Source organism: Indicator indicator, chromosome 4 (assembly GCF_027791375.1).
Source record: "Indicator indicator isolate 239-I01 chromosome 4, UM_Iind_1.1, whole genome shotgun sequence".
In the NCBI taxonomy this organism is placed as follows: Eukaryota; Metazoa; Chordata; class Aves; order Piciformes; family Indicatoridae; genus Indicator; species Indicator indicator.
Window position 1 is genome coordinate 44770475 of NC_072013.1, and position 27827 is coordinate 44798301.

The following is a 27827-nucleotide window of genomic DNA, read 5'->3' on the forward strand; positions in this document are numbered from 1 at the left end:
GTAAAAATGTGGGCTCTTTGGTAATTTATTTTCCCACCACTGTGCCTCTCATTCAGAAAAAGTAAGGAAAAAGCAAAATAAGACACTCTGTGGGAAGTTTTATGAATAAATGTTCTCTCCTGATGCTCTGTATTTATATATATTGGCACACTGGTTTAGTATGTTACAACACAACTGTATATTGGAATATATGATCCCAATACAGACAGTATGTAGTGAAAACTTTTGATTCCAGTGCTAGGAAAAAGAAGTTTTGATGTTTGTCTAGAAATATCTCTTAGAATAAAAAGCCAGAGAATGAATTTCTAAATAGCAAGATGGACTTTTTCATGTCTAATTACAAATGACTGTCAGAAATACATGTACAGCTGCATCCCTGGCACGTCCAACTGTTAGCAAAGTCATCTAAGAAGTCAATACATATTGATATGATTGTAGAAAGTATGACTTTGTGAGCCAGACATTTGGAAAATAATTTAGACAAGCAGAAAGCAAAGCACCACTCTATCCTTAATGGAAAATGAAAATCCTCCACCCAGAGATACTTGCTTGTAGGATCAATGGACAGTTGCAAGAGGTTTTTTAATTGCATGTAGACACTATTTATAGAAAAGAGATTAATAGTATTTTAAGAAAAGCTACATAAAACGACACCCTCTTGTTTACTACATTTGCCCCCACAGCAAATTTAGAAGTATACCTCTTCTGTTCTAGAAAAAAACCCAAATCTGTAGTATTGTCAGCATACAAAAGCGCTCCAAGGATTTTAAAGGCCAAAGGAAACAAAGAAACAGTGAGGCACAGTAAATGGCATATGCTGGTAAGAGATTTTAAGTTTCTCTCTCCCTGGTCTGAAAAGGTGTGCAAACCCCACGTAATTAATTGCTACAGTTTGAGCTACTCAAAATGATGAAAACATCCACTCTAATGGGTAGATTTTTACCAGCAAAATACAGCTCCTGACATCAAAATGTGAAAGGAGGATTGCCTCCTTTAAAAAGATAACAAGTACAGGTTAGGACCAAGGTTTTATTGAAGCTGAAAGGAAAAGTTAGCCATAGCAAAACCCAGTGTCTAAAGGACGACAGGACAAAACCCACACATCAGAGAAATGGAAGTTTTTTCTGGGAAATCTCGCTCCAAAAGAAGAGATTGTGCAGTGGCTGTCAAACCAGCTGAACTCATACTGAGTCACAGCAATTTGTACTCTTTGTTGGCTCTTAGAATGAAGGATGTGAGTTGGGCTGCTATTGATCCAGTGATGGAAGTCCTGCAACTAGCTGTGGTTTGTATGTAGGTGGGTGATCAGTATCAACTGGCCACACTGAGAGGAATAGTTAAAGTTCTCTTATATTCTGAAAAGTGACTCTGCAGAAGTGGCATCATGGTGTTCCCTATTTATTGTATTTCAGTGATTTCCACATCTAGTTTGAACAGTATACAAATAGATTTTGTTCTCCCCCCCAGTTACATTTTGTTTACTTAAGTCAACTCGATATTCTAAAGTCAGCCTGGGTTCTTTCCTGTTTCTTAAATACTGACAAAATTGAAAATGGCATATAAATATTTAGCTCTGTGCATCTGCTTACACAGCTATGCTGTAAATGAAAGCACATTCTGCATATACAATTGGAACTTAAGCCACACCACTGATGATTCATATGGCAGAATTCAGTTCATTCTCCTCATGATGCAATTGATTTAGGTAAAAGAAGAAAAAAAAATTTACCGTGCTTGACACTACTAAACAGGTGCGATTTTTTTCCTCTAATGAAAACATTTTCAATACTAGGGAAAGCACTTTTCCAGTAAAATGTAACAATGTATTTCAATACTCAAAAAAGTGGAACATAAAGCTGAAAGGAATCAAAATCCTATTTTAGAAGTAACTTCTGTGCTGCATTTCATAAAAATATTTTAAAACTTTCTAAGTGTTAATTGTCCAAAATCACTGATTTTAATTAATGCACATATGCTAATCTACCCATTCATGTAGATATCTCATTTAAAAAATGAAAATAAATGTACAAAACAAGTAACAGATTAAGACTGTAGAATTTAAGCAAATATACAACGTAATATCTAATCATCTTTAATAAAAACTCTTTTCAACACAAGCTGTAACTGCAAAGGGGCTTTCTGAGGCAATCTCTGAGGTATATTTCTGCATGGAGAAAATAAGGGAATATATAATAGATCAAACCACACAAATTAATCACATCCTTCCAGATCTTGCAATTTGTTTCCAATGCACATAGTTGCATTATTCTTTAAATTAATATAATGAAGATTACTTTTAATTTTTTTACGCTGCAAAAAAGTTTAATAAGTCTGTGATAAATTAAAAGTTATTGGGCAAATCGTATCAACCTGTACTTTTGCCATTTGGAGGTGTTTTTTCTTCTTTAAAAGTACTAATCTTGCAGCTAAAGGAGGTTACTTCCAGTATATCCACCCTTTGGTTAAATGGTTAAGAGTCCTGCAAGGTAAGGATAAGCTACATGAACATGCAGCCACTGAGTGTTTCCACTTACTGCTTTCTGCCTAGTTTTCTAACACATTCTATATTGAAAGGCATTGACTTTATCTGAATTTGTATAAGAATCTTCATTTTTATAGCATGAGCATTCTAAAAATGGCTAAATTTCTGCAAGAAATTGTCACTGATGCTCACTTTCTCCATGAGAAATCTCAATACATCTAACATTCTGCAACATTGTCCTTCTAGGAAAATCCTTGATATATTGTTTATTTTTATGTTGTTCCATCACATCTTACAAGCTACCTAAATTCTTCAGTGGTTTATAACATCATCTAGGAAGAAAAAAGCTGTGATTCATCAGCACAGACAAAGCTGGGCTTTAATCCATTCCTATAACCATATTGCCAAGTCTATATTGTTTACATTGCGTCTCAATTAAGAGACAGGCAGGACACCTGGTACTTCTTTATCTAAGTCCCACGGGCTGCCAGATGACTCAAAATCCATAACAGGTGCTAAGGCAGTGTGAGTGTAGCACCATTAACACAAGCTGGAATTGGATAAAATTTGGACTATGCTTAACCACTTAAAACACTCAATTATGAAATGAAAAATGTAACCACTCAGCACCAAACTCCTCTACAAAAGGCACTTATAAAGAGATGTGGAATTAAAGTGCAAGTTAACAATTTTTAATCTTAGTCTAATTTTTATATAGTTTAATTCTGAAGGATAAAGTTGGGGTTTTTAAAGAGAACCATATAAAATAACATATACTTCCTCGATTGAATGAAATGTAATTCTGTTCATCTGGTTATGCGGCAAAAATGACAAACTGATGCTCAAGACTTCTAAAAATTTCCAAGTTAAGGAAAAAAAATATCTGAATTAACAATACTTGCTGAATTCTCTGTAGAACCCAGAAGTTATTCTATTTTAAGGACTTTGGCAAATGAAAGCATCTTATGGAAGGATTTTAAACCCAACAAGATTCAAGTGAAGAACTACATGACAGAAGATACTCCTTCACACTGAAAAATCCCACTGCAGATCTCTTTTCAGCACTTCTTCAGCTAAGGTGTCTGAACTAAGCATTCAGTTTAGACACTGACACAACACACCTCATGAGAGAAAAAAATGAGTATCAGAAATTTTGCAGTGGACAATTACTTAAGAACTATCTGTATCTAAACGTGCAGTAATCCAATTAAGTTTCTATTTAATATTGTAATTATCAAGAACACAATATAGTGATTTTATTAGCAGAGTAAGCAGTAACAAAGTACAGTAAACTGTCATTTAAGACAGTGTCATAGTATCTACGATAAGCAGCATATTGGCTTAAACTAATGCACTATATGCCTCTAGGGAATGACAGGCTCAGAGACTGGGTTTTAACATCAGAATCTATCCATTAATCTTGACTTAAATATAATCTACTCTGCAGTAAGAGGAAGAATGGGCATCCAATGAATTATCTGTTTGAAATATAGCAGGAGCACATGAACACAAACATATAGTAGAAAGTCTCCCTTTTGGCAGCATTTATTGCGGATTGTTGGTTTTACAAATCCTAAACTGCATTTTAGCATGAGACTAGGGAGATGGTAAGATCAGATGGCTAGCAGCATCAGAAGGATGAATACCTCAGCACTAACAGATTACTCATTAATTTTACTGGCTGTGTGGTTAGAAGACTAATGACAGTATTTACAAATACCACACTTGCCCATGTTTTAGTAACAGGCTACAGAGGTGAAAACAAAACAGTGAAGCAGAGTGCTAAAGCCTTTATTTAGATAGAACTCCTACTCCAACTTCCAGGGAGGATTTTTCTTACTCATGTATCCAAGACAGCAACTGAGGAACCTATAAGGTGTGTTGTGCTAACTGTTGCCCATTACAGCTGCCACTGCTTCAGACCCACTTTAGCAGCAGGTTTGCAGGAGGCAGCAGAGGTGGCACAGGGCCAACAGGCTAAGGGACTACAGTTTACTAAGGATACTGCACCAAAAATATGCCTATGAGAGATGCTGAGGTGCTGCAATCATCTCTTCAGCCTGTGAATAATAATGTGGAACAGTACAGGCCAGTGGGAACCGCAGCCCCACATACCAACCTCAGGTTTTGGGAGAGGGATTTTCCCCTCCACTCCAGCACTCAGCATTACATCACTTTTAACTCAAGTAATCAAAATTGACAAGTGCAAAATTAAAGAATCAAAACTGGCTCTTTGCTCTCTGCTATTAGCATGAATACTTAAGGCCACTGTTCATACATTCAAATGTTTAAATTTCTATCTTAAATATTTTCTCTGCACATATAGACATACTAATTGAAATATTAAGGAAAATGCCTTTCATAAAGCCATCACTACTAATTGTACAATTAAATAAATATGAAATTATACTAACAATATTGTTCATAAGACATAAAGAGATGTATTAAGTTGCAATTTCTCACCACATAGCAACAAAGAAAACTTCTCACGTGAGAAATTTTGCCATTAATTCCAATCTACCAATGTAATTTACAACTACTTTTTTTTTAATTTTATAGGTGAAAAAAAACCCATTTTCTCTTTACTCTGGGGTTGCTGCAGTACCTGTATGAAATAATCTACTTAAAAGTCTCTTCAGAGGGCAGTGAAGTTGATTTTAAAAACTCAAAGACAGCCTTCTATTTATATGAAGAAAACAAAGATTAATTTTCAGTTACTTCCCCCTCTCTTTATTTTGAAGGGCAATTAGTAAAGCAGCCCCTTCACCCTCCTCCCTAGTGCTGTCAAGCTGTTGAGAGCAGTTTGCAGCACTACAATGGCACTATTGTGAACACAGCCTGGGCTTCCTTCCCACAGAGAGTTAAATGGGCAGTTCCTGCTGCCCATGATTGGTGTCCAGCAAAACAATACTTAAGAGACAGGTTTTATCAGTTCCACGCCAAAGAAGTGAAGCCAGGGAACCCAAGCCTTCATATCATGCTGAACCATATGCCAACCCTGCTGGCCCCAAAGGTTTATCACTAAGAATCAGGATCCATCATGTCCCCTGTGAAATTTCACTTCACATACCTTCTGTGAAATGCATGGCTTTGCTGAAAACTGACCTTTTTCCACAATTGGCAAGAACAGATGGAGGGTAACTACAGTTTGGCAAGCAGAAATCAAAAGATTTTCTAATAGCCTGCATTCTTCTATGTTTGGGAGGAGAAGCATTCAGAAAGAGATAGATATATTTGTGACCCTCTGATCTATTCAGGTGCAGTTAATCAGTAATTAAATTATTTTCTCAATGTCTAGAAAGTACATGGAGATTAATTTGATTTGGCTGGGCTGTGATGAGGACTCATGCCCTTTGGACTACCATATGGTAACCAGAATTACCAAATGTAAAACTAACTTTTAATCCTTGCTCTGTGTTAGTTTATTCTGTTTTTTCTCTGCTGTGTGTGGCACATACAGCATAAAATTATATACATCCAGCCTTTTTCTGTTATAATTTTGACCTGTTTAATTAGTGAATATTATTATATGAAGTACATTCCATCTCCAGCTAAGTATTTCCATATACTGATGGGTATTGTACATAACCCCCTTCTTCTGTAACTTAAATATGGACCTTTAGGAGAACAAAGGCAACCAACGTGCTAGTTTCTATTAATCTCCTTTTTTTTTTTATACCTATCATCTTCTAATCCCTCTGTTGGCAGTGGAAAACATGCCCCAATTGTCTTGATTACCATATGCAGAATGACGCAGATACAGTTTGCCAATATCTCACTCAGCTCACCCAAAAACACTACTCTGTCTCACAGCCACTACTGTTTATCTCTTTTGCTTGTTACAAATAATCTCCCACATTTCTCACCAATTTAAATATCAGAATCAACCATACACAATAGTATATAGTTATTCTTTATACATACACAGCTTTTGAGTTGTTTGCAAGACTTATTTGTTGTTCGGGGTGAATTTATGACGAGGGAAAGCATTAAATCAATGAAAAATGCTGTGTTTTTCAGTTTAAGTATAGGGATTAAAAGGTTTAAAGGCATTTCTTTATTCAAATCTCAGAAGCATCAAGAAAAATTGTATGATCTTCCCTGTTTTTATTTGCAGACATCTGAGAGCTATCAAAGAAATCTGCATGAATTTTAACACCTCTAGGGGCAAGAGTCTTAACATTTTAACAAAGGGCTTTTGTTACCCAAAATGTATAGTTAATTAATAAGGTTAAGTAGGTATTAACAAAACCCCTGTCATTTTGTGTTATGAACAAGGCAATCAACTCTGCATAAGACTGAACTAGTTTATTTTTTTCATTCCAGTTTAAGGACTCTTAAGGATATTTAAAACACATTTTATAATGAAAGAGTGATTGCTCTGCTAACTTCAAGCTTACAACATACAAACCCAAGGACTTCCAACCTTAAAGAGATGCATAAGAAAAGAACTACCCTCCTTCAGGCTATATTTACTAAGAGATCCAAATTCAGAAGTTCTAGGAAACTGATAAAACACTTCACTGCTTCTTCAGGGTAGCCCACTGACATCCTTTTGTTCTAAACCAGAATGCCATTGGCAAAATCCTACACATTTTACACAAATTGGTGGAATCAATACTTCCCCTTCAGATGAGTAAATTCAATTTATGAAAGCACATAGAAGAACCTAGAATTTTCTTAGCAGTATAAAAAGATTTGAGTCTTCCCTATAACTGCATAGAACATTAACAGAGCACTCAGCTCTTGGTAAGTGCAGTTATTAGCAGAAAATTGTATTACTAGAGACAATCCTTTTTTACCACTTTCAAGAGAATCTCATGCATTTCATTAGGGAATAGCAACTAATAAATAAAGCTGTACTACTAATTAAACCCCAAGCTGTATAGATACAAACAATAGGTATCTTGTGGGGACAGTCATATCATTACACTTAAGCTCATGTGCTCACACCATACCTCTTTAACAGGTGCTCCCAGCACTCTAGTTCCTATCTGCAGACAGTGCAAGAAGAGGTATAGCGAGAAGAGCTAATTGGGATGGGGAAGGCAGGTTCTTTGGGATTAGAAGCAGGGCAATTACTGAAGAAAATATGGTTACTTGAACATGTACAAATCCAGAACTACAGGTATGTTATGTGTGTTTTGCCAAAAACCTCACAGACTATAACCATGAAATTATACTACATTAAAACACAGCTTTCAAGCTTCACACTTCACTTTACTCCTCACATCAAAAATGCATGCAGTCCACTCGAAATTATGTATATGCCTACATGAACATGCAGTAGCAGCAGCAGCTCAGTGCACACATCTGCAAGTATTTCTCTAGCAGTTGTTGGAAGTGTCTGTATGACAAACAGTAAGGTAGGAGTTTAAAAACCTATCTCAAACGCTGGTTCAATCGCTTGTCTCTAGCGGCAAAAATCAAAGGCATTTAAAGTGATGCTTTGGAATTACTCCTTGCAAAGCAATCCTATTCTTTCGACAGGTAACTAATAAACAATGGCTGGGAACAGGCTTGCTCTACCTCTGAGGTCCAACTGTTACTCAGAACACTGCCTACTTTTGCTCCCTGGTGTTGCATTTTAACTCTAATTGCATGATCAAGCCAATAAATTGGACTCAGGGGACAAAAACCCACTACAAAAGTACCTACCCTGACAAAACCAGAGGTTGCAAGAAAATGCACTTCAAACAGAAGTGAGGCAAGACAAGACAAGCAAAGGAGAGGTATCAAGGCTTGAAAGACAGTCATTAATACTGACAGATTACTGTAATTCTGGCTGTCAAGATGATCGATTTAAGCAGCATATGCCAATCAATACTCTCCTCATTTACTGAGCACCATTAGGTATACAGTTAGGTAAGATGTCCCTCAGACAATGATTTCAAACTGTACTTAATAAACACAAATAGCACAATTCATGCTTTGGAATCTTAGCTGGGTTTAATTTTGGCCTTTTCTTGTTTTTCTTTTTACTGGATAAACTTTAGTGTGATGTTATCCATTAAAAAGTTACTTCAGATGGTTCTGTTACACTGCATCGTCATCATGGACAGGATTCCTTTATGTGAGAGATTTCAAACTGTACCAATTTTCTGTGTAAAATTAAATCACTGATCTTGATCATGACCATTCAGAAATGCAGCGGTTATTTAGGTAGTGCTCATGTTGCTTTTTTTTGCATTACTGGCTTGCTATTCTATGGTTTACAAGAAACTAAATTTTCCTCATATTTCCTCTGGAATTTTCTTTACAACAGCCTATTATTGTTCAAACATATTTGTGACATCAAAAGAAAACACATTCATTGGAGGTATTTGCTCAGGGGAAAAATTCTATGAGGAGAACAAAAATAGATATTACTTGCATTGCATATGTACAAGTAGATGCACACACACGAGCATGACTAAAATAGAGAGAGAAAACTTTCTATTTAAATCTTACTATAATGCACAGAGAAACTGTTAGACAAGATTCCTCAAAACAGAAGTGTCTGAACAATCCATTAAAACAATCATCTACTTATAAATGCCTTGGAAAGCTTCAGTCTTTCGTGTTATACCACTGCATGCAGGCATTTAATTAATCACATTTTGAATGACTAAAAGATTGAGTGAGTTGTCAGAAGAACCAAGATTTGGGAGAAGAGTAAATCTGAGCAAGTCAAAGTAGAGGAAAGACTGAACATCATATTCTCCATCTTGTGATTCTTGCCTGAACTTGGAAAACAATTTTCACTCTTAAACAGCAAAACACATGCTAGAAATAACTGCTTTCTTCTGGAAAAAAACAGCAGGGCTTCTATGATTAACTCATCTATGGCTCTTAGCTGAACTTGTATCAGATGAAGTTATGATGGGATGATTCAGGGAAGGGATAAATATTCACAGAAATATCGAAATCTTCAATTATTTGTTGTGAAGCATACAGAGTAGTATCTACAAAAAAAAAAGGTGTGTCAAGTATTTAAAGTAATAATGGCTATTTCTTCTCACCTGTGATGACAGAAATAGCAGTAGCAGATACATTAAAACCTTCATAAATGGTCTGTGTAAAAATCATACTGCCAGAATCACTGCAAAGTTTGCTGAGAATCTTGGCATGTGTCTAGTTAAATAGAATTCTATACCAGAACATGTTAGAAGAGCAAAATGAATTCACAATACATATATAAGGAGACAGAGCACCCCTTATGCCTTTTCCATTTGATACACAGTTATCATCCAGTTGCCATCCTCAATTTTTTGCCTTTTTTGTACCCATGAGACTTCTAGAAAACTTACTTTACTTTGAGGAAGGAAAACTGACATTGACAGAACCAGTCCTTTCCAGTTTTAATTTCTAATTTTTTCCTGAGCTATGGCTTTTTAAATACAGAGGAAACTTTCAACAAACACATTATTTTATACCTAAAGAAGTTTCTGTCTTGTCAGATACCATACAGGGTTAATATCTTCCCTTTCCCTGGAATACAACTGTCTAAAAAGGTCAGCTACAATACATCAAGAATCAGCTGCTTAGGAATATGACATCAAAAGAAGATAAAAGGATGTAAATTTCCCAGTTTCAATTAAAACTAAATTGATTTATCCCATAATTTTAGATTAGGATTTATTCTACAATATTTTGTAAACTGAATAGTTAAAACAGCATCAAATTTCTGTTATCTAAATTAATCTGCTATCTAAATTAATCTGTTTCTACGAGGAGAGGCTGAGACACCTGGGGCTGGTTAGTCTGGAGAAGACTGAGAGGGGATTTAATCAATGTTTACAAATATCTGAGGGCTGGGTGTCAAGAGGGAGGGGACAGGCTCTGCTCAGTTGCACCCTGTGATAGGACAAGGGATAATGCATATAAACTACAGCACAGGAGGTTCCACCTCAACATGAGGAGGAACTTCACTGTGAGGGTTACAGAGCACTGGAACAGGTTCCCCAAAGAGGTTGTGGAGTCTCCTCTGGAGACTTTCAAGACCCATCTGGATGTGTTCCTGTGCAACATGCTATGGTCCTGCGGGGGGGGGGTGTGGACTCGATGATCTTCAGAGGTCCCTTCCAACTCCTAACATCCTGTGATATGACCAAAGGGGGTTAAAAAAAAAAAAAAGCCAGCTCTTGGCACTAGGTCAAAGACTTCATAGATTATTGTAAAAAAAGTGAAAATTATGGTTTGATATTTATTTACAAAACAGTCATCTATATTCCAGGTGTTTTAAAATGTCAACAGCTTTCAGATTTAAAAGATGTTAAATAGAATTTTTTTTCTAATTCTGTGTCTAGCTACATATAATCATAGCATGGTCTGGATTGGAAGGGACCTCCAAAGGTCATCTACTTCCCCCTGCAGTCAGCAGAGACTTCAACTAGGTCAGGTTGCCCAGAGCCCTGTCAAGCTTCACTTTAAATACATCTAGGGATGGGACTTCAACCACCTCCCTGGGCAACCTGTTCCAGTGTTCCACCACCCTCATGTTCTTAACATCCAATCTAAATCTGCTCTTCCCTAGGTTGAAGCCATTGCCCCTTGTCCTATCACTACAGGCCTTTGTAAACAGTCTCTCTCCATCCTGGCAGGCTCCCTTCACGTGCCGGAAGGCTGCTATTAGGTCTCCCCAGAGCCTCTTCTTCTCCAGGCTGAACAACCCCAGCTCCCTCAGCCTGACCTCATAGCAGAAGTGCTCCAACCCCCTGATGATTTTCATGGCCCTCCTCTGGACTTGCTCCATCAGGTCCATGTCCTTCCTATATTGAAGGCTCCAGGCCTGGAAACTGTACTCCAGGTGAGTAAAGAAACATCCTTTGGGAGGGAAATACTACATCAGACAGCAAGCATGATGTCTGCATTGCACTATGTCGAGTGCAGACAGTTTGGAATAATTGCTAACACTCCAAAATTTGTGTACAGTGCACCAAAAGCAACATTAGTTGTTTCACAATTGGAATTTCACTCCCAAAGGCTTTCCAGTATTTTTGCTGCTCTGCTTGAGTAGTTGGATCACTGGAGGTGTCTACTACGCCAAGTGAAGAACATTATTTTAGCGTACCTCTTGTCATCTGGCTAACATCTGCTGTTTATTCAAGAAGTTAAGAAAAATTCCGTATGAAGCCACTCTATTGTTCAAAATATTTAGTATTGATCCATTACCTACACATGGTAGATTCTGAATACAGAATGTGACAAAGTGCTCGCTCTGAGATGCATGCTGTGAGTAAAACTGTTAGTACCAGACTGTTCCTATTAGAAATTTTAATGCAGTTTGGTAAATGAAAAGTATTTAACAAACCCCCAAATACTGGCCTCCTGATTCTACATCATAGTGAAAATAGCTCTTCTCCACTCAGTTATGAGTTTCAGAAGTCTTCCTAGCAGATGTGCAGCTGGAGCACATTCAGGAGATAGGCACGTACTTCTTCAGCCATCGACAAATGAAATGAGAAGAAACACATCAGCTGTGACATGGAGAAAGGGCTACTGCTGCTTCACTAGCAAGACAATACAAGTGTTTCTTGTGTGTCCCTTGCTACTGTGTGCATGCATGTAGCCTGTTGGTGAGGAGAAGACAAGAAAGCCAGGCCACCAAAAGATAGTGAGGGACAGCATGATCCTCAAAGGGGAAACTCAAGCAAATTCCACCAATCAACACAGAAGCTCCAAGCAAAATGGCAATATTCTCTTCACAAAGCTGCAGCAATGAATATGGCAAGCATCAAGTTAGAGCAGGACACTTGCTGTACACAACTGATGTTTGCTGATACATTTAGTAGATTATTAATTTCAAATACTACAATATGGAAACATATACTTATGGTAAGCAAAGAAAGAAAACAGAGCAGATGACACCTTTAAAAATCATTAACAAAATCAAACCTTCAGAGCATTTTGTTGCCTAAGTTTGCTATTAGAAGTGTCAAAATAATGGCAGAAAGAGGAATATGTCAGAACATGTCAGCCTCAGAAAGTTACCTCAGCACGTACAGTATGTGCTCCAAGTCAGGACAGACTATACAAGGGAGATGAGTAGAATTTCCTGTATCCATGCAACCATTATTATACTATTCACAGGTACTACCCATTGCCACATGATGATTAAAAGGCTAGTGCAATAAAGAAAAAAGTTGCAATCAGGTTGCATGAAGAGGACTGAATGTCCCTGCTGATTGCAAATGACAGCTGTTTTTTTTTTCAGTCACATCTGTACTTAGGAACTTGGAGGATGGCTAAGTCTTCCTTGGAAACAGGAGGGCCAAACTCACTGCCACTTCCTTCACAACCCATACGCAAGTCAATACAGCCCTAGTTTAACTAAGACTTCAGCATTATTCATCACCACAAAGATCTACCATGTCACATGTCAACTATTCCTCAAAAATAGGGAAGCACAAACTTAGATCAACTCCATGCTGAGTCAAAAGGTGCCCACCAAGTGCTGCACAGCACAGTGAAAGAAACCCCATGCTTAATCACAGAATCAAAGAACAGGTTGGGTTGGAAGGAACCTTGAAAGGTCATCCAGTCCAACCCCCTCTGCAGTAAGCAGGGGTATCCTCAACTAGATTAGGCTGCCCAGAACCCTGTCGAGCCTCACTTTGAGCATCTCCAGGGTTGGGGCCCCAACCACCTCCCCAGGTAACCTGCTCCAGTGTTCCACCACCCTCATCATTAACAACTTGTCTATTCTTCTCTAATTTGAAAGCACAGCAGGCATGGGATATCCACACACTGATGCTGGCTTTGAAATTAACTATTTTTACTGTCTACTATGGTAAAAGGAGAGCGAATACAGAAGTCTAGAGCTTGAAATGTCTTCTGTTTGTCAGAAGTCTCAAGTATTTTTGTTCCATTGAGATCCACATTTAAATTCCACTATCTACCATCAAAGTTCCAAATAAACTATCAGTGATCCAGTATATTAGACACTCGTAAGTAAACAAAAATTACCTTTGAGCAGATCACTTCAGAATTCTCTTTCACTGACCCTGTTAGGGTCCAGCACACATGAAAAGCCTTGCGTATCAGCTTCACTTTTCTAGCTGGGTCTCTGCTTCTCGTGTACCTTCTGAAAAATAGCTTTTCTGCTCTTTTTTCCTCCTTCTTTGAGCATATTGTTTTCACCACTCTAAGCCCTCTTTTTTTTTTTTTTTCTCCAGCAACACCCCAACACAAGGAAAGGCCACTTTGATCAATGAGTCCTGTCTTCTGCAAAAGAGATTAAGACAGGCAGGGTCTCCAGAAAAGCTATTTAACCACAGACCATAAAATACTCCTGCCTGCATGCCCTGCAGTCCACAACAATCTTAAAAGCCTGTAGTGAATTGCTATAGCCATAGCTAAAATAAGCTAGAGGAAAGAAAAAATCAGGAGACACTAAAACCAATCCTTGATGTCTTCAGTCCCCTGCTATTGCAGGAACACAATTAGATTCAATTTTCACAATCCCAGTTAACAGACAACGTCCATGTTACAGGAAACATCCAACTGTCTTTACCAGTGCTGCATGAGAGAAATTCCTGTTTGACCTCAAATTTGGCCAGAGGTTGAACAACAAGAGCATGTCCATGACGTTTTTAAACCACTGACAGCGAGGCTAAACTTTGAAGTTCAACATTGTTTTGCTGTTCTCCACTGACACAACTGGCTTGACCATAGCCTAATTCAAGCCAGGGAAGTTTGTAGAGTTTTTCTAAAATTTCATGCCAAGCAAACAGCTTTTAAATAACTGCTCACATCCCCATTTTAATTTTTAAAGTATCATATAAAGGACTACAGATACACTAAGCCAGGTGGAAAATTGACTTCACCTACTTAACATCAGTGCCCAATCAACTGGGGCTTCATAATCTTACCATATAACAAGATGGAACACACCAAGCTGTACTACTAAATATTAAATACATGTGATGCTTTCCAGTTATCATGCTAACCATATTAGGAGACAAATATCAAGATTCAAGTGGTGGACATGTTATGTCACAAGTGACAGGCAGTCATTTGATGCATGTAAAAACTACAATTTGAAGAACTGAGTTAAAAGTGAATGTGCAAGAACAGTGCTCTTAGGAATTGGCCAACTCCTAGACATTGAGCTGGCAAGCTGTGTCTAGGTAATTTCTTACAACTTCCACATTCTGTTAAAAAGTCTCAACACAAGTTTGGGAGGTTTTTTGGTACCGAAAGTTTGTTATTTCAAAGTAAATTGTTTTCCAATTGCTCACCACTCTACATCAATATAATGCTGTACAGCCATCACTTTTCATGGTATAATGATGATAATACATTTTAAATTCTTCGATTAATCCACTTGAGTAATGACAAGAAGATTGGACCTTTTCAAACAGAAAAACACAATGAATCAACATCAGTCATCTACAGAAATGGCACAAACGTCACTTGTGTGATCACATCAAACATCATCCATCATTCATACGGTCATGGAATAGTTTGGATTGGAAGAGACCTCTAAGGGTCATCCAGTGCAAACACCCTGACAGTGTGCAGGAACATATTCCATTAAATAAGGTTGCTCAGAGCCCTGCCCAATCTGAGGTGAAATGTTTCCAAGGATGGAGCTTCTTCCACCTCTCTGGGCAACCTTAGGCCAGTGTATCACAACCCTCATTGTAAATGCCCTTATCTGTAAACCAACTTCATCATATCTTATCCAAAACCCTGTATGTATTAAAAGTCAGCCTCATCACTTGACAAATACAAGTAACTGTATCTTGTGTGCAAATTAAGCAAATATTTTCTTTTTGGATCAAAATTTAAACTTATCTTTCAACTTAGGAAATAAGAAAAAAATATTTTTCTTGTAGATTTAGCTAACAGGCATGTCACAGAATTCAGTCTTAAGAAGGGGAGAAGTATAAGTGACTGACTTACCTTATGTTTTTTTGATTTCTGAGTGGTAAACCTATTCTTCCAAGAACAGCCTGTTCAAAAATCCACAATTTCAGTTCCAACAACAATAACAAAGAGATAACTTTTTCTGACATCTTCACAAAGATGCTAACATCATTTTGACATCAACTTTGTATTCTGAGATGAGTAACAAAATGTGTATGACAAAAATGTAACAAATTTCTCACCTTCAAGGACAGTAGCATTCATATCCTTCTTAGAACTAGAAAACAAAACTAGATCACATTAATAATGGATAAATAATATCTTTAAGGAAAGAAAGATTATTAACACCATGTCACAAAATGGTCATTAAAATAATTTTGGTGACAAAAAGTGCTAAGTACCTGTTATAAAACATCAGAAAGGCAATTTTTGCAGCACTGAATCTATTTTTCACTTCATTAAAGAAAGCTGATCTTCATCTGAGTACTCTTCTGTAGGTTTAAGGTTCTTAAAGGCATCATCACCACAAAAAAAAAAAAAAAAGAAAAAAAAAGAGAAAGTGTGTACCCTATATTAATCCAACAAAAGCATCATATGAGATATAACATGAAGAACATATCTATAGAACTGCAACGGAATGTATATGCCTTGGAGACTATTTGAGTGAAAGGATACAAGTTTTGGTATAATGGGATTAATGATTTCAATGCACGGCTTGCATTTATAGCTGTTGCACGAACCATAATAGGAAGAATTTTTCCATTCACAATAGCACCATCAAAGAGTGGACCAAAAAATGGAACCTGAATAAAAAGTTAAAGAAATTCAAGATAAAGTAAGATGTTAGCTATAACAATTAGCAATCAACATTAACAATAGAGCACTCAGATTTTTTTTTTTCTTTCCCCCCTCCTCATTGCTAAATAATCAGGCCAGTTATTGTGCTCCATGACAGATCTTTTCTCTTGTGGAAATACACAGCCATATAACTGCTTGATATCCTTGGCAACAGATGACACAGCATTTGAAGAAAATTAAGAAACTATTTGACTACTATGTCTAATCAAAGCTTATTTCCAGCACTTGCTGCCAAAATCCTAGGAACAGCCATGCATATGATGTTTACGAGGCCGAAAGGCTAGGTGACAATACTGTAGGTGGCAGTAAGCAAAAGGAATAATTATTCAATTCTTAAAATAGCATTTTTTATGGGTTTAGTTACAACATGTCCATAGGGACCAACTCAATGTGCAACTCTCACAAAATTGCTGGTGGACCAACCCTCACCTTCCATTTTCTTTTCTTCTTCTATCTGTTTTGCTGCCTTTTTATGGTATCTATGCAAACGGATCGTAAGCCTTTTGCAGGAGAAATCTGTGGGAGAAGTTTGACCTTTTTGGATCCTGAGAGCAAAGCCTTATTTGTGAGATCAATAGAAAGCCTTGATGTTTAGTAGTACTCAAAAGGTCTACAAAACTGATAGTTTTTATGCTTTGGCATGACGTTTTTCTCTGATTTATCATCATTTTGCAATTAAAAAACAAAACTCAAACCAGACACATTAAAAATCTACTAAGTGTCTTCATTTCCTGTAGGTGTGAATAAGGTTCTGAAGCTGCTAGCATAAAGCATGTGAGGAGAAGAGTGTACACTAAATGTTCGTCCTGCTAGGATGAAACCAAAGCTGCAAGAGAATTTTGGATCACTGTATTATTTTTGTCATCAGTCATTTATTGTAGTTCTGAGAATACTGAGATCTGATGGAAGGTACTTCTTTTTTCACAGACACGGACCTCCTGGTGTACTAACAACAACCCCCACTCTCAGAACCTTTCTTTTTTCCTTCCTAAACTACATACTCCAAATAATAAAACTTGTTGTATGTAAAGGATTAAAAGAAAAAAAATAAACTTATTCACTAAAAACATCAAAGAGTGGACCAAAAATTGGAACCTGAATAAAAAAATTACAAAACATTCAACAGCAAGTGACCCAATAATAAGACTGTGTATTGGGTTATTGTTTAATGCCTGTGATCAGACAGAGGCAGTCATACAGAAGGAATCCTATTCCTGTCACACCTGGTATCATATCTGGTATATTAATATTAGTGTTTCTAGAAAGAACTTCATTATTTGAAGTATGGAAATGCATGGCAAGTGACATCACACAGAAGTTATTCAGTACAAACATTTGTGATTACTTTTACTCAGTAAGTATTTGCTACCCTAAACTGCTGTTTTAAGCACAGGGCTAGCACAGACATTTGAGGAATAGTCACTAGAAAGAGTGTGTTCATATACTTTGCTAAACTGACTTTCAATTTGTTGTGTGAAGTAAAGGAGAAAGTAAAAACTATCTTTGAGAAGAAAGAGGAATATGACATAGGTGGAGAAAGTTGGAGCAGGCTATTATTCAACTCACAGTCACATACTAAATTAGACGAAAAAAGTTTGCCAAGTTCATCTTTAACTGATTACATGGAATATTCTAGCTTTGCTTCCAGTTTATCATGCTAGCAGGTATGCTTGACAGGATCAAGTTTTGCAATTTCAAGATAATGATTTTACTGTGCATTGCACTCACTGAGCTCTTCCTCCCACCAACAATGAAACTGTCAATGTTAAAGACACATCACCTTGTTGGATGGATCAGTCACACCAAAACCTCAGATTACAAACAAAATTCAGTTCATATTAAACATAGGAAGGAAACAAAAGAAAAAAAATAAACAACCTTACCTCAGGTTTTTTCATGATCTGGATACTGAACATATGGTTCTTCATAGGATAGATAACTATAAGAACATCACCAAATTCTGTCGGAATGATTCCTCTTCTATAATCTCGAGTATGCTCTGACCAGACAATGTGTACTTCATCATTTCCTAAATGTCTTAGCTGGAAAAGCAGGAATAAAAACTCAGTTTGAATATATTCTATAGCCATGCAGCTATAGTAAATACTCATATTTCAAAAGGACAAAAGAAATGAAGACAAATTAATAAAAGAACCAAATTATACTACAGTTCTTCAGTGACAGTATTAGTTCACAGTATCGGTTTGTGCTGCAGATTTTTATACCTTGGTTCCAACGTCTACCTAAATTAAAAGCTATGTAAATATCTGTTTTCTACTGAAAGCTAAAATTTTATTATCTCAAGAATGCAGTGTGATTCAATCTGTTTTACTAAAACGCTCTGATTTCATAAAATGCTGACACAGACAGGCAGCAAATGACTCAATTCTAAATGAACTTTTAAAGTATATGAATGAAATGTCTGTTTAAAAGTTATGTGTTTGAGCAGTCTTTAACCTCATCATTCTGGCCAAATTTCAAACTGGCTACTACAATATGAAAAGCTTTAAAAGGAGAATTTTCTATAGCTCCTAGATTAATTAAATGTTCATTTCCCAAGGAACATGTATAACTTTGTAAGAATAATACCCTGCCGCTCAAAACCCCCAAATGACTGTTTGGCTCAGGATGGCCAAAGAGGTTCCTCAAAAGCCATGCTGTATTCTCAGTTGTAATTGTGTAATCAGATTAAGGAATATCTTAAATTCTTTGAAATTCTCTCCACCAAAGCTCCAAAACGTTCCTTCTGCTAAACATTACCATCTACTGAGCAAATGTTAACATCATGGAGAACGGCTTTATATATATTGGTCAAATACATTCAGATCATTAAGTGTGAATTTCTTTCCAGTAAGGGCTATTTCTGAAAATTCAAGATTCTGGAATATCATTTTTTCCTCCTTGTGCATCACCACTCGTACCTTACAATTGTCTTCAGCCTCAGTTTTCAGTTTGCTTGCACAGCTTTAAGGAAATAGAATTTGTCAAACAATCACCTCGATGTTATTCAAAGGACAGCACTGTTAACTGCTGTTAACAGGTTACATGCAGATACTAATCTGAGCACTTACAAGAAGTTACTGTATATAATTGGGAAAAAAAAAAAAAAGAAGCTGCCCCTGCTTTGCTTTAAATTGTATCAGTCTGAAAAACCGGGTTGCATTTCAAGAAGAAAAGGATTTTCTTCAGTGTTGGACCGGGCAAAGCGCAGATGGCAACAATACCTTACATCTTGTCTGATGTTCCACACAGCCATTTGTTCTGCATGGCCCAGATAAACATCTAATCTAACAACGACTGCATTTCCTTTGAAGTGAGCTGTTCTTGCCTCTTTTGTAGACTGCTGAATTATTTTGAACAACACTTAGTCAGGGATGTTCTTGTGCCAACTGTAAACCCAGCTCAGCAGAAGAATTGGTTCTTAACAATATTCACTGTACTGAGTTCTGTTTGACCAGATAAGAACAAAATCAAGCAGCAACCTCAATGACTGATGTGCAACATGCGAACACCAGCTGCAGAAACCTTGGATGACACTTAACAGTGATGAATGTCATAGAAGACAACTAACTGTAGGATTGTTCTCAAGGTCTGAACCTCTCCTACTTTGTTCAGTGAAGTGCCAGTCTGCTGAAATATGACAATGACAGAAGGCTATGAGGGACTGCTGGGTCTGCTCTTACATGTAAGTGCTCAGGAAGGATCAGGCTGCCTAACCAGAGAGAAAACAAGAGGCCAATCAGGTGAAATATGAAATTTTGTGAAACATGAAAAATGACATGATCCTAGATTGAAGGATGGTCAATTGGTGCACTGACTGAACTAACCTCATTGAACTCACTTCAGGAAGGATATTGAGGTGCTGGAGCAGGTCCAGAGGAGAGTGATGAGACTGGTGAGGTAGCTGGAGTGAAAGTCGTATGAGGAAAGGCTGAGGGAGCTTGGGGTGTTCAGCCTGGAGAAGACTTACAGGGCACCTTATCACTCTCTACAACTACCTAAAAGGAAGTTGTAGTCAGGTGGGGGTCAGGCTCTTCCCCCAGGCAACTAGTGACAGGACAAGAGGGCATTGTATGAAGCTGCACTGGGGAGGTTTAGGTTAGACATGAGGAAGCACTGCCTCACAGAAAGGCTGATTAGGCACTGCAATGGACTGCTGAGGGAGGTGGTGGAGTCACCATCACTGGAGGTCTTTAAGAAAAGATTGGATGTGGCCCTTGATGGCATGGTTTAGCTGATGTGGTGGTGTTAGGTCATAGGCTGGACTGGATAATCTCAGAGGTCCTTTCCAGCCTCAATTATTCTGTGATTCTGTGAACTGACAGTGCCAAACCCAAAACTAGGACCACTACACCCATCATCACACTGCACAACTGCTAGTTCAGCAATACTGAACTATATTCTAGGATAATTAGCTCTTCTTTACTTGGCATCTTTGGATTCAAAGATAACAAACTCCTACACAGTTAGAAATAAGGGACAGTGACAGTGTATATGCCACATAAATGGCTTTAAAATCCAAGGCATACAAGAGCTTAGACAGTTCAGCTTCTTGAGGGTGTCACTGCCTCTGAATTTCATTTCTCAAAGGTCACTCCTGTGTACCTGTTACTGCAGCTAATCAGACAGGACATCAGGTCATGCATTTCTGTGAAAGCTGCCCAGATGGAGCATCACTACTGACACATGCTTTCACATCAGACTGACATAGACGTCGGTGTGATAAAAGGGTATAGTGGATAAAGTACACACATTTTCAGATGCCAAGTGAACTGAAGCCACCAGTGATTTTCTCTTCAATTTCAAAGTTTGCTTTATACTCCCATAGATGTGTGAGGATATAATCCAGGCTAAAAGCACCAACTTCTTCAGAGGAAAGGGAAAAGAATCTGAATATTCCAAGGAGTTCCAAGCCCTGTCAGGTGTATTTCACCTCATGATTACTACCAAGAATGAGTAAAGTGTAGAATATCATCCCTCTGGCATATAATGGATTGAGAGTCAAAATCAGATGATGCAAGTAGGTGGATGATGGTATAAACCACCAATGGTGGTTTATAAAAAGATGTAAAGTACTCAAGATGAAAACTATGATCAATGCCTTGCTTCCATTACAGAAAGTAGAAGACTGACAAAAATAACAAAGTAAACCAAGACTGGATGTTGCTGATTTCACCTTTATGTTTGCAGAGTAAATCATTCTGTTCCTTTTTCAACAGTTGATCAGAAGAAGCTCTGACACTAACAATAGTATTCCTCATTGCATCTTTTGGATGCCGTCACCTTGGTCAGCAAGTAAAGCTTATGAGAAAGTTTGAATGGTGGTAACTTGGCTCACCAACAACACATGAATCATGGAAGAGATCCAATACTTGAAACTGTCTTGAAAAGCTTTCCAAGGTCTGCTAGGTCTTGAATAAACCTTTTAGAAAGAATTGCAGGTTTACTTCACTTTTCAGTTCCCTGTTAAGGGACCTTGAAAGTGAGCAGTGCTCCACAACAAAGCTCTCCTGCAAGCACAGCAGACATTTGGAGACTCCATCAGTCACTGTAATTATTACACCTCAAGAGAGCGAGAGCCTGACCTCTTTCAAGGTTAATCTGGATTCTTTACGTCCTTGGAATGGGAAGCATCACAGAATTCAGTGTCCTGGACACAAGTGGGACAAAGATTCTGAGCCAACTCTGCTCATTGAAATCTAAAGGACAGACAACAGAATGGGTTCCCAAGAAGGAGGTGTGGTCCCAATGTTATCTAACAGAATCAGATTTGGTGCACACAGAATGTACAGGTGCCAAGACTGAAATCTGTGTCAATGGTTACTCAAAACTCACCACCAGCTGTGGAAGCAACACTACATATTCACACTAATTTCCTGACCTTCCATCCTAAATTTACAATTCACAGAATGACTGTAAGAATCCTGAAAGCAGACCAAATTAAAGATGATTTCAGGCTATGGGCCTATCTGACAAGCATAACGGTCACGTTATCCATGGTGATCCAGAAAGGTGGCAATGAGAAGGAGATTAAGAGCTCTGTTTTAGCCATTTCAAACCTTAGCTGTTGGGATGACAGCCCTGAGGAGATGTCAGAGACAAACAGATATTTTTTTAGGCTTGCTTTGAAACTCTACTCCATTAAAACAAATATATAAAAATGACTGACCGTTAGATTACCTGAAATTTCAAATTTACCTCAAAATACTTTAAAATATTCTTACTCTATAGCCATCATCATGTGTCAGCTCTCCTAATACATTTATGTTAACTGAATACAAAAGAAACGTGAAATAAATATAACCAGGAGGGACGATCAAATCTAATTTTGATACATTAGTGTCATATGCTGTACATGTTACAATAGCAGCCAGACTTAATACTAAGCTGCAGGCTATACTGAAATTTCCAAATGGCAGATTGTTCTAAGTGATACCAAGTATAATTGAAGTAATAAACGATAGTAAAAGCAAAGCACACTGTCAGGAAGAATTTAAGTATTTACTTTTTAAAATTAAATGAGTTAGGTTTGGAAAGGCAAGACAAGTGAAATAATGCAGGGCTCAATTTACAGAAAATTCCTTTTATTTATCTGTTGCATTAACCCTTGAACTCTTGCCAAAATTACTGTAATTTCTAATACTCACTTACCTAAAGGAAGGAGGGGGGAAAGGCCATTATATTTTTTTTTAAAGGCTAGCCCAAATTTTTTCCTTCTTCAAAAATGAAAGTGTTCATTACAAAAGAACAGAAGGAACAGAAACATCTGAGGTAATGGCTTACTGCAGCTACTTGTGCCCATTAAATGTAAGCAGCACTGCTTTCTACAGCATATGCACCCTCTAGCTGGATTTTTCACAAAACTTTGTTTCAACAACTCTGGTGTCTTTGGTGGGTTTTTTAAAAAGCAGCATGTGCATTTAATTGTAACTCAAAAAACATTGTACTAATAAGCATAGAACCATTCAGGTTGGAAAAGACCAAGTCCAACCATTGATCCTTCTCTACAAAGTTCACGCCTAAACCATATCCCCAAGGACCACAGCTAAACCACCTTTAAACACATGTAGGGTGGGTTACTCAATCACCTCCCTGGGCAGCCTCTCCCAATGCCTGACCACTCTTTCTGTGAAAAAAAATTTCCTAATGTGCAGTCCAAAACTACCCTGTTGCAGTTAGAGGCCATTCTCTCTTGTTCTATCACTAATTACCTGTGAGAAGAGACCAGCACCAACCTCTCTACAACATCCTTTCAGGTAGTTGCAGAGAGCGATGAGGTCTCCCTTTAGCCTCCTCTTCTTCAAACTAAACAGCTCCAGCTCCTTCAATTGCTCTTTGTAAGATTGATTCTCCAGGCCCTTCACCAGCTTTGTTGCCCTCCTCTGCACTTGCTCCAGCACCTCCACCTCTTGTGTTGAGGTGCCCAAAACTGGACACAATACTTGCAGTACTCATTGCAGAGTATAGGAAATTTACATCTGTATACCTTCAAGTTCTCAACTGATGTTAATATCACCACAAAACACCCCTAGCTATAAATACTGGGACCTATACATCTTTTTATGTGGTTAGGATGATGCCACACTTAACCTCAAATCATGTAATACACCCAAAGCCAAGATGAATTACAGTTCCAAATATTAACAAAATTCCTACTTTGTATTTACATATCGTGCATAATATTCTCACCTACAATGCTTTCACTCCTTTATCAGGCTGAGGAAGGAGGAGCTAGACAGGTGATCACAGTATCACAGTATATCAGAGGTTGGCAGGGACCTTGAGACATCATCAGGTCCAACCCCCCTGCCAGAGCAGGATCACTTAGGGTAGCCCACACAGGAATGCATCCAGGTGGGTTTTGAAACTCTCCAGAGAAGGAGACTCCACAACCTCCCTGGGCAGCCTGTTCCAGTGCTCTGTCACCCTCACTGTAAAGAAGTTTCTCCTCATGTTGAGGTGAAATCTTCTATGTCCAAATCTGAACCCATTGTTCCTTGCCTTATCACTGTGAACCACCAAAAAGAGCCTGGCCCCCTCCACTTGACACCCACCCTTCAGATATTTATAGATATTGATCAGATCCCCTCTCAGTCTTCTCTTCTCCAGACTAAACAGCCCCAGGGCTCTCAGTCTCTCCTCATAGGGGAGATGCTCAAGTCCCCAAATCATCCTCGTGGCTCTCCGTTGGATTCTCTCCAGCAGGTCTCTGTCTCTCTTGAACTGGGGAGCCCAAAACTGGACACAGTATTCCAGGTGTGGTCTCACCAGGGCAGAGTAGAGAGGTAGAAGAACTTCCCTAGACCTGCTGGATACCTTTCTTGGTACATCCCAGGATCCCATTGGCTCTCTTGGCCACAAGAGCACATTGTTGTTCCATGGAGATCTTGCTGACCACCAACACTCCAAGGTGCTGATGTGGAGCTGCTTGAAGCTGCTTTCCGGCAGGGCAGTCCCTAACCTGTCCTGGTGCCTGTTGTTATTTCTCCCCAGCTGTAGGACCCTGCACTTGTCCTTATTGAACTCCATGAGGTTTGCCTGCACCTAGTTCTCAGCCTGTCCAGGTCACGTTGGATGCTGCACAGCCTGACAGGTGTCAGCCAACCCCTCCAGTTTTGTATCATCAGTGAACTTGCTGAGGATACTCTCAATCCCCTCATCCAGTTCGTTGATAAAGATAAGCTTCCTCACTCTGTGAACTGAGAGTCTTCACAGTTTCATTTAATGCTGACTGACACTTTTCTTTGCAAGGCAAAGACACTCTCTGCTCTAACTTCTAAGCAAAACAAAATGGATTGCAATATGGGTGATAAATCTTTAAAGTACTATTTGCAAACTAACTACCTATTTTGTATATTCATTTCAATGTTAAGTTCCTTTACACATTCAGAAGATTTCAATCTGTTTTCCTTGAATTTATGTATTTTCTCGATCTTGTTCAAGTCTTCAGAAACAAATGATTCAGAGGTATCCAGGACACTTAAAAGTCTTATTTACTACTCTTTAAGACTGATGGAAAATAAGTTTAAAATTGGCTTAGCCTCTCAAACAGCAGAATCTTGGTTTTACGGTGGCTCGACTGGCAGGAAGAAGTTTTGTTTTAATTTAATTTAAATTCCATTTATAAGATGGACCTATCATGCACCTCTGGGCATATTTACAACATAAAAAATAGCAGCAGTTCTACACCAACTACTCTAAATTTGCTCGGTTTTTTTCCCATTGAATGAAACAGACAAAGAAACCATGTGAAAGACCTGTAGAGAAGCTAAAGAGAGAGAAAAATCCATGTTTCTCTGGAAGTCATGAACTGTACAGGCACTCAGAACAACTACAATTTTTAGCACAGGGAGGGCTCTCAAATGATTTCAAGGTCCCCTATGGCATGAGAGCTGGATGGCATCTCATAAAACATGCTCATTTTGCTGATCTGTTCAGTTGCAGTTGCAGAACTAGTAAAAGAATTAAGCTTGTTTTCCTACTCATGTCTCCTGATACCAGCTGCTGGTCTCTCCCTCAAGATGCAAACTTCACTTGATGCTCTTCTCAAGTTTGAGATGACTTTCACAGCACACATCTGGTGCTGGTTCTTTGATGTCTAATGCTTCCTCCTTGGCAGTCTTTACTTTCTGAGTAGGAGCACTAAGAGTCTCTCTCACTAAGTCTCCTTTAAATTGTCTTCATTAAACATCCATGAAATGAACACCTTGGAAACATATCTCTGTTAAATCTGATTGAAATGGGCCAAAAGGTGTTAGGAAAGGGAGAACAGACAAAGATAGGCTCACAAGTCTCCATTCATGGAGAAATTGGTCTTGAAAAAAAGAACAAAAACTACACACCAAAGAAGAACAGGAAAGAAAGTCACATAAAATAAAGTTGCTTGTTTAAACAGCCCATCAGTAGCTAAGCTACAAATATAATCCCAATCTTTTGATACATTCTACATATCCATACACACTTCAAGTACTCCAAATCACTGAAGAGTGAGATTGTTGATACAGGAGGAGAGAAACAGGCCTAGGGCAAGCTGGAGTTGTTAAAAAGTCCAGCTGACCCCATTTTCACAAGCTAAATCACAGGAGGCCTGCACCAGCACTGAACCTTGCCCTGCAGGAACTCCTATATATGGATTCAGGGTGCTCCCAGAAAGGGACATGAGATCTTGGCTGTCTGTTCTGCTTAAGTCCACAGCATTTGAAAATTATTTATTATTTAATTAATTCTCATTGTAACTCCTTTCCCCCCTTGTCAACACTTTTAAATGCTCTAATTCAAACCTTATAAATATACATTGTAAGGATAATTACAAGCTGTGCTTTTAAAAAAACAAGTTTCTGTTTTAAAAACAAAGAAGCCAGCCAGCTTAGAAAAAGATCTATACAAACACTGTTCTACACTACAACAGTAACAACAATTTGATTTTAAAATTAGTTATTTTTTGCTGTTAAGCTACTTTTATAAATCATTTAACAACTTAAGTATTACCCTGGCTCTATTTTAGGAAATAAAGAACAGAAAGGACCCAGCATCATAGGCATACAGGAAAAAAACCTTTTTTCTTTCCATATTAAAAAAAACCCAAATAAACCAATGTAAGATGCAACAGTGAGAAGTCATAGCCAGTCTGTAATAATAACAATAACATTTTTTTCTTCAAGTTGAACACAAAGAACAAAAAAGTCATTAATAATTGAAGCTTGCCAGAGGCATGGCTATTTCTCTCTTTACTAACTGTCTACTGTCTAATTTAATTACAAGTATTAAACTCCATGCTGAGGTCAACCAGCTTCAGTTCCTCCAATATTACACTTCAACCACTTCTCATTAACGTGTCTGCTGAATGGATTAGCAGATCTGAAGATGTATGTAGGCAAGACAGGGGACAGTCTAATGATAGCCAATTGCTCATTTATAATAGGACACACGTTTGAGACCCTAACTTGTTATCACTAATACGGAATTTATTAAATTGCAAGGAAAAAATACCAATACAGAAAAACTTTTTTTTTTTTTTTTTTAAATGTGGCTTTGGTTATATCACTGTGGAGCATTTGGGCCTGCACCCCTATATGACAAACATTGTTGAAATCTTGATTTATTTTTTTAAGGGAAGAATTAAGTTAATAGGCAGCGTGTGACCCCTAAGTGAATAAAAAGTCATCTTAGATAAGTACTCAACACATTTATTAATTGGCATTTAAAGTCTCAAAGTACTAAAACATCACTCAGACAGAATACTTTTCTCCTACACAAACTATGACCTCTCTATACATATGATCCTGCCACCATTTGCAATGATAGCAAAAATCACCAGTATGGCAAAATTAGAAATTGGTGGTGAATAATTCTATGGCTTAAGCTACATCAGTAAAATTCCAACTATTAGCAGACAAAGGTGGTAAAATATTTGTTTCTTCTTAGAAAAAAGTACTCAGAAAACACTTACCTTTTTTGTTAGAGAGTCATCTGAATCAGAAGGCATTCTTGTTGACACATGGAACATTACTTCTACTGTCGAGGTAGCAAAATATGGAGTGGTTAGCCCAGTACTTTTGTTTTTTTGCAGTCCTCCCATAAAGCCACAATGGTTTGTGAGATTTACCTAGAAGTAAAAAACAGGTAAAAATTAAGA

General features: G+C 37.9%; 1 protein-coding gene across 5 annotated transcripts in view; it reads right to left on the reverse strand.

The window, feature by feature from the left end:
* The window catches only part of RALGAPA1 (Ral GTPase activating protein catalytic subunit alpha 1), a 130613-nt gene that overhangs the window by 14991 nt on the left and 87795 nt on the right, over positions 1 to 27827 (reverse strand). For all 5 annotated transcript variants that reach the window (XM_054400319.1, XM_054400320.1, XM_054400317.1 and 2 more), the window contains 3 exons: positions 27642 to 27797; positions 18076 to 18234; positions 16010 to 16137 (listed from right to left, as the gene is read on the reverse strand). In XM_054400319.1, coding sequence (XP_054256294.1) covers positions 16010 to 16137; positions 18076 to 18234; positions 27642 to 27797 — 443 coding nt within the window. The remainder of the gene's footprint in view (positions 1 to 16009; positions 16138 to 18075; positions 18235 to 27641; positions 27798 to 27827) is intronic.